The 13,436-nt window shown below is 36.7% G+C and overlaps 1 protein-coding gene across 4 annotated transcripts in view; it reads right to left on the bottom strand.

Annotated features, from left to right (window-relative positions):
- Positions 1-2,962: 2,962 nt before the first annotated feature.
- The window catches only part of LOC127974259 (protein argonaute-3), a 36,160-nt gene continuing 25,686 nt past the window's right edge, over positions 2,963-13,436 (bottom strand). For all 4 annotated transcript variants that reach the window (XM_052577430.1, XM_052577429.1, XM_052577432.1 and 1 more), the window contains 6 exons: positions 12,833-12,923; positions 12,228-12,422; positions 12,006-12,140; positions 10,808-10,909; positions 10,041-10,240; positions 2,963-8,817 (listed from right to left, as the gene is read on the bottom strand). In XM_052577430.1, the coding sequence (XP_052433390.1) occupies positions 8,709-8,817; positions 10,041-10,240; positions 10,808-10,909; positions 12,006-12,140; positions 12,228-12,422; positions 12,833-12,923 (832 nt within the window). In that variant the 3' untranslated portion in view covers positions 2,963-8,708. The remainder of the gene's footprint in view (positions 8,818-10,040; positions 10,241-10,807; positions 10,910-12,005; positions 12,141-12,227; positions 12,423-12,832; positions 12,924-13,436) is intronic.

Consider the following 13,436-nt stretch of genomic DNA (forward strand, 5'->3'; position numbering starts at 1 on the left):
GGAGGCTGCAGTTTCAGGACCGCAATTCTGTGACCGCAGCTTTAGGACCCTAGTATTTTTGTGACAGCGCCACCTACTGTACTGAATCAACACTAATTAAAGATGGACGACGTGGACAGCAACCAGACGGTGAGTATCGATATTTAATTAAGTTTTATTTTATAACGTTTAAACGGTGCAAAGTTTACATATTGAGAACGTTATCTATGAATTAATAATTAATTCCCACCAAATTAAGAATTTGTGAGCTAGTTTTATTAATTACTACGACGTTAATTCGTGGCTATGATTTCATAAATTATAATTGTGTTTTAATGACGAAGTATTATAAGTGAATCTAGCCTGCACATTAATTAAACTTATCAGATGACAAGAGCATGGTTGTTGTAAGGTTTGTAAGATTTACCTGCAGCTTAATGTATTAGTGTGAATACTGGCTTAATAGTCGTTGTTTTACCATATTTAGGTATAAAATATATTTCATAATTAAACTGCACTGACTGCCTAGTTGCAGTATGTGTTAGCCTGTTGTTTTGGCATTGTTTTGCAATGATAAATTAGGCATTTGGCAATTTTAATAGTTTGTTACAATTTGGCCTAATCTGCAGGTCTATTCCACATACAGTTATACATTGCTATCATGTGTTAGTTTCTGTCATGTTCTGCATGGCCAATATGAAGTGATTTTATGTATTCAATTAGGCTCATTGTAGGACAGATGATTAAAAATTTTCATGATCTCAAAATATTCTAACAAGTACACTCTCACTTTTTCAAGATACATATAACAATCAAAAAGGGAGATCCCTGCCCGAATTGAAGAGATGCACCACATGCTGCAAGGACTTTCACTTTTCATATATATATATATATATATTCCAGTTGAATATGTTAAACAAATGTTTCTTATTTATTTCTCTCTGTCTCTCGCTCTCTCTTTCTCTAGAGTTGAAGCCTACAGCCGTTCTATCCATGCAGCAACTGATGGAAAAGGGGTTCACTTTGGTGCTGTTGTGATGTTGTCACAAAAATGACATGTATATACTGTACAGACCAAGAGTTTGGACACACCTTCTCATTCAAAGAGTTTTCTTTATTTTCATGACTATGAAAATTGTAGATTCACACTGAAGGCTTCAAAACAATGAATGAACACACGTGGAATAATATATGGAATTATATACATAACAAAAAAGTGTGAAACAACTGAAAATATGTCATATTCTAGGTTCTTCAAAGTAGCCACCTTTTGCTTTGATTACTGCTTTGCACACACTTGGCCTTCTCTTGATGAGCTTCAAGAGGTAGTCACCTGAAATGGTCTTCCAACAATTTTCATAGTAATGAAAATAAAGAAAACTCTTTGAATGAGAAGGTGTGTCCAAACTTTTGGTCTGAACTATAATATATATATATATAATATGTATATATGTATATAAATAAACATTCTTGAATCATTCTTGTGTCTTGTCTTGCCTCTCAACAACTTTTAAAATATTGGCAGTAATTTAGTGACTCCATACGCTGATTCCAACTTTAACTTACCTGATAATGAGCTAATTCACCTTAAGGAAGTGAATCAATATACTGTATAATTCAAGAGACAATTCAAGACTTTTAAGGTTCTTCATTTTTTACAATTGTTTTAAAATTGATATACATCAATTTTACAAAATTGATATTACATTTATATTTTGTGTAAATTCATGTTTAAATTTAAAATTGTGACTCAAAGCACACTTAGTAATTTAACTCTGCTGCATTTTGAATCAAAAATCACATTTAAAAACATGCTACTGAGATTAATATATTGATGCTATATACAAAGTAACGTGACTGCAAACTAAACCAACAGGATACTAGAACTGCGTTCCTGAAACTGCAGCCATCGCTATATCGTCCAGTACGGTAGGTGGCGCTGTCAGGAAAAACTAGGGTCCTAGAACTGCGGTCCTGAATCTGCAGCCTCCGTTTGTGCAGGAACATACTATTGGCTTATGTGATTGTGGCGCATGTTTGTGTTTCTGAGTTCATTGAGTTTCTCTATGCATAATTTCATAGATATGTGGCTATATTTAACCACTGGTTCACCTAAAACTCTTACACTATCTGTAGTTAAATGGCATGGTTTGATATAGTGCTCAGGTAAATTTGATCTAAGTAAATGTAAAACTTTTGAAATTCAGAAAAAAAGAACCACATATTAATGAATCAATACATGAAAATTATGTATCTGTGTCCTGTTATTTATCTTTTGGTATGCATTTCAGAAAAAAAATGGTTAGGATTCAGGTGTAGTTGCAAATAGTGATTAATCATGATTAATCCACTGAAAATTCTGATTAATTTGATTAAAAATTTTAATCATTGGACAGCCCTAATTTATATATATATATATATATATATATATAAAATGAATAAAACTAAATTGAATTCTAGTTATAACAGTGAATGCACTGATTATTTACTCAAATAAATTCTCCATGCAATGCACTCGAGCTGACCTTGCTTTTATTTTAATGTATTATTGATTCATTATTTGATGCAGCCGAAAAAGATAAAAATGTCAGAACACAAAATTGGATAGAATATGAAGAAAAAAAAATAACTGAATGACAAACTGAATTTGACATGCACAAAGTGAGGTAAATGTTTTTTTTTTTGTTGCTTTAAAAAAAATTTAAATAAAATAAAAAGTAGAATGTATGTGTACTAGTACTGTGCTCTATTCTGGCCACAGCCATTCTTTGATCAGGCAGCCAAAAGTGAAGACATTTTACACTCGATAACATTAAGAAACAAACAAAAAACTGACATTAAAGAAATGCCTGTTAAGAGTTTGATTCAGCCCATTCTGTAGATGTAGAAGAGGTTGTACATCCAAACCATGACACAAAATCAATGCAGTGATTCAATCGGCAATGTGCCGGACGAAACAGAAAGAGCCAATAAACGCCAGGTCTGAGTTTCAAAAGCAAAGCTTTTTATTGCAAGTATTAGTGAAAGATACACTCCAGACTGAAGCAAAGCAACACTAAAAGGCCATTGATCTACAAAGAGAGGATTATTAAACAAAGAAAGACATTTCAAAGGAAAAGAAACATCCCTTGGTACATTAGAGAGACTCGTTGCGAACACGGAGAGAGAGAGAGAGATGAGAGAGGACAGAGCCACGGAGATCGCAATGGCTCAACTTTGGCTCTTTCGTTAAGCAAGGACGAGCGCACGATAAGACGCGAGCGACAGAAACCGAGGATGGACAGACTCGCCGTACGCTTGCATCGGATGCTTCACAGTCCGTTTGTGGAATGCTGGAGCTTTGCGTTGCAGTAAACCGTTTTGTAAACATTTTTAGGAATCGACTCGGTCGCCGATTTGGGTGCAACTTCGTCCGGGCGCTCGATGCCTCTGTCCTCCTGGAAAACGACGACATGACCGTTTGAGATACAGACAGCGGCCTCGTCTCCGAATCTCCGAGCGGCTCGTGAAAATTAGTGGTTTAAAAGAGAAGCGAGATGCCACACGGGGAGTTAGCGAGTATGCTTCTCTACGCACGACGAAGGCCTTTTGACAGACGTCTCAAGTCCAATCGGAAAAACAAGAGTACAGTTAAGGCTGAGGCTCATTTATGTATATATATATATATATTATATTATATCTGAGTGGAATGGGACCCTCTCTGGCACCAAGACAATTGAACTCAAGCAAATGATGAAGGACAAATACTATGATCTGCTTCTCGACTCCATTTGTAAAATCCTTCCTGAAAAAAAAAAAAAAACGTGTATGGCTAAGCGTTTAGCAGCTCTGGATGAAAACAATCAGCTTTTTATCTCTTCTTTTTGGAATAACAAAGTCAGTGTGGTTCTCTGTCCCGTAACGAGATGAGCCTCTTCGCTGCAGAGGTGGACCATCTCGACAGACAACTAGTCAAAGGTCAAGGAGGAAGTGACGTCATCGAACACTTCAGCCCACTCTGTGGTTGTGCTTGTGTGTGTGTGTGTGTGTGTGTGTGTGAGGATGTCGAGGGCTTCCGTTCGACCCCCAAACTTGCCCCCCGTAACTCTGCGGAGACTCCAGCCGCGTAAGCACTCCCTCAATAAATACACCGTTAAATATATCCCATATATATTTCCAATATATTAAAAAAAAAAAAAAAAAAAAAAGGAAAAAGAAAAAACTAAAAACATTTAAATAGGACAACAAAATACAAGTTGGCTCAATAAAAGAAGAAAAAGATACGTGTTATGATTTAAAAACAACTTTTTTTTCTCTCTCTCTTACAATTAGACTTCTTAATCTAACATTGTTAAGGATATTGTTGTCAGGCATTAGTCAAGCATTATACTGTAATCAAATTAATATCCGGGCGAACCTCAAGAAAACATATCCACCTCCAAAATCAAAAGAACAAATAAGAAATGATATTTTGCATGAGGAAAATGAAGCCTTTTTTAACAACCAATCTGTTTTGGCATTATTTGAATGATAGTTTTCCCTACAGTTTTGAGCGATGATGTTATTTTACAACAATGAGAATTTAGAGAGTGTGATTAGTTGTCATTAAAATATGGTCACAATGCCTAAAAATAAAATAAAGAACATTATGCGTTATAATGGTCAGAAAACAGGCATTGTTTTCTTGATGCAAAATATAATTTCTTATTTCTGTCTTGTGTTGTTGGTGTGTAGGACACTAAAAAAAAATATTTTGCATGACGAAAATTAAGCCAAAAAAAAATATATATATATTTTTTTTTTTACAACCAATACAATTATTCCATTATTTGCATTACTTTCATAATTAAGCACAGCCTTTTTTTGATGTGTTGAATGTGTTAAATGGTCATAAAAATAGTCAGAAAAAAAGGCTTCATTTTCTACATGCAAAATATAATACCTTATTTCTGTCGTCTTGTTGAAGAGTAGTACAACTAGAAATTATATTTTGCATGAGAAAAATTAAGCCTATTATTTTTTAAATTTTCACCAAAATTGTAGTTTTGAGCTATCTTGTAATTCCCAACAGTGACAGAATTAAATTTACTTTATTATAAAAATGATCAATTGAGCATAAATGAAAGCAATGCAACTAATATTAATACATAATATTTTGCATTACAATAATGAGAACTTGGGGCAGGGAACGAATTTCATTATCACAATGCAAAAAAAAAAAACGTCATTATTTGCTTCATTTTCATTATGCAAAATCGAACGCGTCTTGTGATGTTGGTGTTAAATGTGAACACGTTCTTCTGCGAGATTCACCCATTTGCAGTTTCTTTCACTAGAACATATGCAGCATACCAAGGTAAGTGAGGTGCAGTGTTTTGAGATCTCTCGTCGAGGTATATCCTCCTGGACAAACGGGCACCCATGTGACAAAACACAGGCCACGGGGGTCAAATCACATACTGTACGCGTCTCGGTTTCTACGGGCCATTGCACATTGACAGGGATCAAACAGCCACTGCAACACAAACAATACCATAGTGAAATCTTTAAAAACGACGTCACCGGGGCCCCGTGTAAACCTTCAAAATGCAAATAACCTTCCCTCAGCAAAGATTTCAAGCACTAGAGACAGTCTTTTGTTGGAGTGCATGAAAAAAGGGGCGAAAAAAAGGAGATCAAAGCACTGTGACTTTGTTTCCTTGTTTGGGTGGCAGTCTTTAAAGTGCTAGGCGTTCCTGTCCAGGGTCAGGCCGTGTCATATGAGTGTCCGCTCTGTCCCTATCTAAAGATAGCACATTCACCTATTGCATTGGTCCGGACTCCTAATACAGTATCTCAACCGTTTGCTCGTATACTTGGCATATATCGTCGTCATTATAGTATCTGAATATACAAAGATTGAGATAAAAACGTGTGTGTGTGTGTGTGTTTGCATGTGTGCAACACCTTCTTCAAGGTAAGAGTAAGACTAATATGCTCTTTGATTTCTCACTTTAGTCTCGGATTATTCAGCACCATCATGAGGAAAGGCACTTTCTATGAACTTTGAACTCGTGTTACGTTTTAGACCCTAAAAGAAGACCCACCCAAAAGCTCTAAAATAAAAAGACGAGACGAGAGGGGAAGAGAAAATGCATCGACTCTTTTGCATCTAGCTTTCTGAATAACGGAAGCCACGTCAGGCGACTAACGAAGTGTGCTACGAACCCACAACATCTGCTACCACAGTTACTTGCGAATACAAGACAAACACTCTTTACAATCTGCGGTTAAAACGTACGGAGGATAAACCAGTTGCAGCTTTAAAGGAATCGTTGGGAGTGAAAAATGAAAATTGTGTAATGTTTTCTCACCCTCGTGTTGAGCAACAAAAATGGACTGATTTTTACTACCAAGCTCCAAAATGAATCTATATCCCAAGCTTTCAAGCCATTTCTTAACTTTAATATCGGTTCATTAAATATCGGTCATTAGATATCGGTTTTTAAAACTGACTAAAATCTCTTGTGCAGCAAAAAAAGTCATGCAAGTTTGGGTAAAGTGAGTAAAAATGACATTTATAACCAAACTATTCCTTTAAAGAGGCATTTCCTGCCACAATAAGAGGCAAGGGTTAGTAAAATATATATATATGTATATTAGAAGTTAAAACTACACAAAAAATATAATTGCATGACACCTCATCAAGATCGCTTCTGAAACCGACAGCTGTTTGGCATCCACACACAGGCTCTGAAGCACCGAGAAGCCGTTTGGGAAGGTGAAATAAAGTTGCAATTTTAGTAGATGCTGTATCGATGCTCACTTAAACCAACTTTGATGGGCATAAAACACGGTGTACCTTCTTTAACAAGTCCGACCTCTAATGCACGCTTTATAAAAAAACTAAAAACACAGAAAACCCATCACAACAGCCTACTGCACTCCTTTCATTCTATTAGACTTTAGAATTTATTTGATTGCATTAACTGCATTCTGGATTTTAAACGGGACTAAAATTGTTATTTGAATAAAAATTGAAATCTTCCACTTTATAGCGATTCGTGCAGTAATCGTATTCTGACTGGCCACAGTTCTGTACCTTTCTACGCAGTATAATCAAATGCAAATCTAACAAACATACAAAACGACCAAAAAACTTCTCCTCAGAGTGAGAGAAATGCATGCAACCAGCACCATTTATGCATCCCATGTTCCATCTTACACATTAAGTCTTTGCCAGTTGCTGATGCCGCCACGGGCCGCACCTAATAGCACCATGCATTACGCATTATTTAGTGCAGATTATCACTTTTAAACAGCGGGACATGCTTCAGATGGCGCACGGAGAGACGGTAAGGCACCTGACACTCACAGCACCCTTCAAGTAAAACGCTATACTGACCCCTAGTGGCCCTCCAGTGAACGAGCACGAATCAGGTGCTTCTCTTTGAACTCATGGCCCAGTCGGTCCCTCGTGTCTAGGCGAACTGAAGCATGAACCCGCCAGTCAGACTCGAACAAGTACAACAGCAGCAGAATCCTTTGAAACAGGCAGGGCAGTGAAAATCGAGACATTGAAACCGCGTGATTTTTTTTGATAAGGCCGTACAGTCGGACGTGGTCACAACTGTGCCATTGGTTGGACTAAATGAGGTGCGACTGCTCCGCTTCCGACCTCCCAACATCATGCATTTCACGCAGGCACTTGTTAACACACTACAGTCAATCGTCAGGAAACGCTGCTGTACTTTCACCAAAAATAAACTATGAAAGTGCCATCCATGTTAAAAACCAACCGCAATGCCCATCGCGTGCTTTCGGGTGCCTGTTTTGAACCCCCCCAATCGCGCACGGAGTCTTTGCACAGGAGGTATTCTCATCCCACTAATGGATTATTGCACTAAACTATGTATGATCTGTCACATAACATGGACTATACATTTTAAACCGAGGCAAAGTGCAGGAGGGAAGCGAACGAGACAATCTGCTATGAGCTGCGTTTGATCGAAACACATAAATATTGGAGGGAATTTGGGTATTAAAAACAAGAAAAAGCATCAAAACATGATCACTTTGCACTGTAGGACATGAAAGCTAGAGCGTCAATTTGCTTCAAAAACATCATAAAGGATTTGTACGCTCTGCAATGGCACTTCTCTAACAATAAAAGCTTGTTTTCGGTTTTAAAACGCTAACGATTTTTCACAATTGGTTCTTCACGACTGACACTTTAACACGTAGTTAAGTCACCATTGGCTACAAAAATAATTGAGAACGGGAGGAAAACACATTGCTAGTGTGAGCAACTCTATCCGCAGGCGTTCCCCAAAACTTCCTTTCTTGTCTTTCCATCCAATCTATTTCAATCTCATTTTGGGGGAAGGACAATGAGGGGCAAAAGTGCTTTTAGAAAACGTTGAGGTACAAGGCGTGACAGGCAGGGAAAGTTATTAAACGTTAGGAACTACAGACAGGAAGAGGAGCGGGGACATAGACGCGCTTCCCTTTTGGTTTGGGTTTTGGAGGGGATATGACAGAACGGCCTCAGTTGGCTGGTTTAATATTGCATAATAGTGCTGAGGTCCATGTGTGGAATTAAAGCAGGCCTTTCTTATCCTGCTGCACAGTGTCGGGGCGGGCCGCGCTTCCATCGCCACAGAGATCGACCCACAGGGACGCACAGGCTTTTGGGAGGTGTGATGGAGTGTGTATGCGGTTGTCGGGATCGTGTGCGTGACTAGTCGAACATGGGATGGACAAGAGCTGGCTTAGGCAAAGTACATGGTCCTCAGGGTGTCGTGGTGAATCTGCACAGCTTTGGCCAGCGCCTGGGGATCCCGGCCGTTACTCTGTCCCGAGACGTGACTGCCCTCGGCACTGAGAGAGAAGAGAGCGAGCAGGGTTATAAATACATTTCACTTGCTTACAAAAAAAGGGAATTTTTTTTTAAATAGATCCACAAAAAAAAAAGAAAGCTTAAACTATCTATATAAAAACAACAACTACTAAAAATGACAAAGCACACAAAGTTACTAAAACAAAGTAAATTTAAAATGGCTATGAGAAATATAATTTTTTTTTTTTTTTTTTGTGAAAACTATAATGGTCCCAGTGATACCAAAATAACAGCACATAACTCAAAAACAGCAATATTTAGATTTTTTCTGTTCTTGCATTATTTGCAATTTAGGACAAAAACAATTGCAAAATTTGTTATAAATTTAAATAAATTTATGCATTTAGCAGACGCTTTTATCCAAAGTGACTTACATCGCATTGAGGCTAACAATTTTCTCCTAACATGTGTTCCCTGGGATATAGTGTTATATATGTTATATTAAAACACTAAAAATTACTAAATGTTTTTAGGCAAGTGGCTACAAAAAATTAAAGTTATCTTTATTTTAAAATGGTTATTAGAGTTAACTAAAACTGTAATTAAAATGAAAACCATAAAAATCTATTTCATTACTTAATTGATAAACAAACTCAAAAATAAATATTAACTGAAAAAACCATATTATTTCAGCTAGATGACAAGGCAAAATTTCTCATTTTAATTTAGTTTAGCTTGACATACTAAAATAACTATTGATTCATTTATTTATTTATTCCCATGTTAACGCAATGCCAGCAACAAGGCTATTTTCGTGGCGATCTAAAACAACTAATACTGAAATAAAAATAATAATACAAAAACTACATAGACATAAAAACATATAAACCTTTTTTTTAAATTGGATGCAAACAGAAAATACGAAACAATTAAAAAATATATTTTTTAAGTACTTAAAGTTCTAATTTATTTTTTTAGTTATTTGATTCTAGTTACACTGAGTGGATTCAAATATATTAAATTCAATTACCAATGATAACCAAAAAAACGTCAACATAACTCATTAAACATTGACGGGTCTTTTCCTTTTTAAATAACACTTAAATTCAGCATTTCCTCTCCTGATCCAGCAGTATGCAAATCATACTGGGATTTAGCAACCTGTGGTCTAATTCAACGAACAATACATCCCTTTTGAGCTGTATCATCAGTAACAGTGCTAATTCTAGGACCATGCCACAGATTTGGGTCTTGGCACACACACCTGTCGTGCTCTTTGTCCACCAGGTGGTATCGCGCACGGAAGGCCACCAGGTGGGCGTAGTAGGCAGGCGCAGGGATGGAGACGGAGCGGGTGCAGCGCACATACGTGTGGCACAACTGGTAAGTGAGCAGCTGGAACTCATCCGCAGTGAAGCAGTTGTCGTCCCACAGGACGTGATAGTGGGAGGGTCGGCTAGTGCCCTGAGAAGAGAGGAAGAGGAGGAGTCAAACTCAAGGTACGCTCTCAAAAACAACGTATGAAACTGTAGCTTGATCGGACTGACAGGGCTGTCGCATTAGGATGCTTTTCAGGGAATATCACAAACACAAGACATATTAAATTTTATTTAATTAAAATATATATTTAAAAAAACATGCATTGTTTTCAGAATTGTGACTAACTCAGAATTATGAACTAAGTCTGAAAAGTGAAATACGAACTCAGCATTATGAGATAAAAAGTTGCAATTAGCTTCCATACATGTAGACACATTTTTCTTCTCAAATTCATATTATAATGTGTACATCCTTTTTTTGGGGGGGGGGGGGGGGGTTTATTTTTTTTGTGCCATTCACTAAAATATACTCAAGATTGGATGCCTGTGCTGGATTACATAACTGTTCTTCACGCTGCTAAATCTAAATCTGCGTGCAAAATCATTTGTGGAGTGAACAAGGAGGTGTTTAACACATGATATCGGGCCAGCAGGCGGCTTAAAAGGCAGGAGGAAGTGACATTTGGGGCCATGGAAATGTGTTTGTCTGTACCTGTATTCCAGCATGACTGCAGAGGTAAAAGTCAAACTCGTAGGGGTGTGTGATATCTGTGTCGACGGTTGTACCAGCAGGAATGTTTCCGCTGCGACCCACCTGTGCAGGAAACAAACAGAGTCATTTAAAGATGCAATCAATGCCAAAATTATGTTTTCAAGATGCAGCCTCACGGTCTGGAAACAATTCACCTGATGACATTCCATAGTTCTTAATAAACGTGCCTTAATCTGACCGAGCAGTGTTATGATTAGTTAATAATAATTTTTGTTGACTGAAATAGAGCTTTAAAATAAAAACACATATATTAGACTGAAAACTTAAACATAAAATGTTGCACTGGCACCCTAACTGAAATAAAATGCATTTCTAAATTTACTAAAATAAAATGACTAAAATAAAAATATAAATTAAGATATATACACATATATACATAAAATAAAACCTTTAAAAAAAAAGTTAACCAAAATAACAACATTAACAAAAAAAAAAAAAAAATATATATATATATATATATATATATATATATATATATATATATATATATATATATATATATATATATATATATATATATATATATATATATATATATATATATATATATATATATATATATATATATACATATGTATAAAACTTGAAATTGTTTTTTTTGTTTTTTTTTTTCAGCTAATTGCCAAGGTAACATTTCTCTTTTTCATTCAGTTTAAAATAAGCTAAAAATGAAATAAATACATATTTAAAACAAAAACACTTTAACCAAAATAAAAATGAAAAAAGAACAGATCAAAATCAAAAACGGATTCAAAATATTAATAAATACTATAAAAGTCTCTCAATGATACAAAAAAATAAAATAAAAAAAAAACAAAAAAAAAAAACAACCATGGTAAAAATGACAAACACACAAAATTACCATGACTAAAGTTCATGAAAACTGAGCAAATAAAAACAAATGCTAATTCAAAATATGAATAAATGCCACATAAACAATACTAAAATAACACTGTTAAGTAGAAATCCCCTTTATGGCACACTTTTTAGGGTGTTCACGCATCCTTCATTGTTTTGACGACTGATGCTTCCCGTCACTTCTGTGAACTCCAGTACACCATGCATCTGAAGCCTTCTCTCATCATTACTGTAGAGTAGTATGACTCTCCAGAGGTGCTTAAACAGCTGGCACGCTCACCCTCTCGTTGCGATCGGCACAGAAGAGACGCGTGTGGTGGCGTTTCTGCACCACGATGTAGGTGATGCCGGGCTGGTACTCCTTCTCCAGACTGATACAGGCCTCTCGAATGGCCAGCAGCTCATAATACAACACCTGCGCGCAGAAACAGGATCAGGATTTATATTCTAATGAACAGAAAATGATTCTGCTAGTGATGGGAGAAGACAGACGAGTCCACACCTGTCTAAACTGGCCCTCAGACACGCCGTCCCTGTAGAAGATGATTCTGGTGGGTTTGTAGCGAGTGGACTTGTAGAACTGGATGAGTAACTCTCGAACCATCGAGGCCAGGTCCTGAATCACTTCCTGTCTGGGTCTCTGGACACGCACCGTGGCACAGTACCTGCTGGGATGAGCGTCCATGCTGCCCACCACCTGCACACACACACACACACACACACACACACACACACACACTAGTCATGATGTTACTTAATGTTATAATATATACAGTCAAACCAAAAAATTATTCAGACACTTGACCAAGTGTTTTTTCTTTAATTGCTAATGCAAACAAAATTAAGCATTGCTGGGTAACTGGTGTGGTTTTATCCAATTTTGCACTTAAATTTAACAGCTATTCAATCTACTTCATTGCATACCTTTCTATCAAAGTTATCTGATATTTTCAGGAACAATTTGTTCTGGCAGTTTAACTCCGTGTTTTTGTCATCATTTCCTAAACTACAGTGATAATGTGAGCAATCTTGAAGGTGTCTGAAAACGTATAGGTTTGACTGTACATAATGTCTCTGTTATATAATTGGGCTCAAAGTGACACCGACCGCTGCAATGGAGGGTTTCTTCCCGTCTCCTGCAGGAGGATGCGTCACATCCGCCCCCAGAAAGATGACTGGCTGCTGAAACACTGATGGCCTGAGAAACAACACACACACACTACATTAGTTAAGAGTGCATGAGCCATATTTAACACCATCATAAACCAGCAATGTTGTACAATACTGCGTTGGATAGTCTCTACAAATCAGCTTTGTCTATATATAACAGTCAATAAATCAGGGTTTCCCAAAAGTAGGGTTTGAGTGAACTGCAGGGGTCTCAGGATTTGATCAAGCAAATTATTAATCAAACAGAATGTAAAATGAAACCAGTGCTGCACCAAAATAAAAGCTAGAGGATTTTGAATTGTTAAAAGTTTAAATGTGTAGTCTAAAATAAAATTAAAATTATCAAATATTCATTTTTCAACAGTAATAGGCTACATTATTGTAAAGTTAACGTTACTACTAATTTAGTATGAAGCAAAAATGTTCACTGACAAGCTTTTCCCCCCATGACTAAGACGAGACGACAATAAGGAAAATAAACGATAACTAAGACTGTTAACATGCAACTTAGTTGACGAAATAAGACGGGTCTAAAATGCAT

Source organism: Carassius gibelio, chromosome B16 (assembly GCF_023724105.1).
Source record: "Carassius gibelio isolate Cgi1373 ecotype wild population from Czech Republic chromosome B16, carGib1.2-hapl.c, whole genome shotgun sequence".
Taxonomy (NCBI): Eukaryota; Metazoa; Chordata; class Actinopteri; order Cypriniformes; family Cyprinidae; genus Carassius; species Carassius gibelio.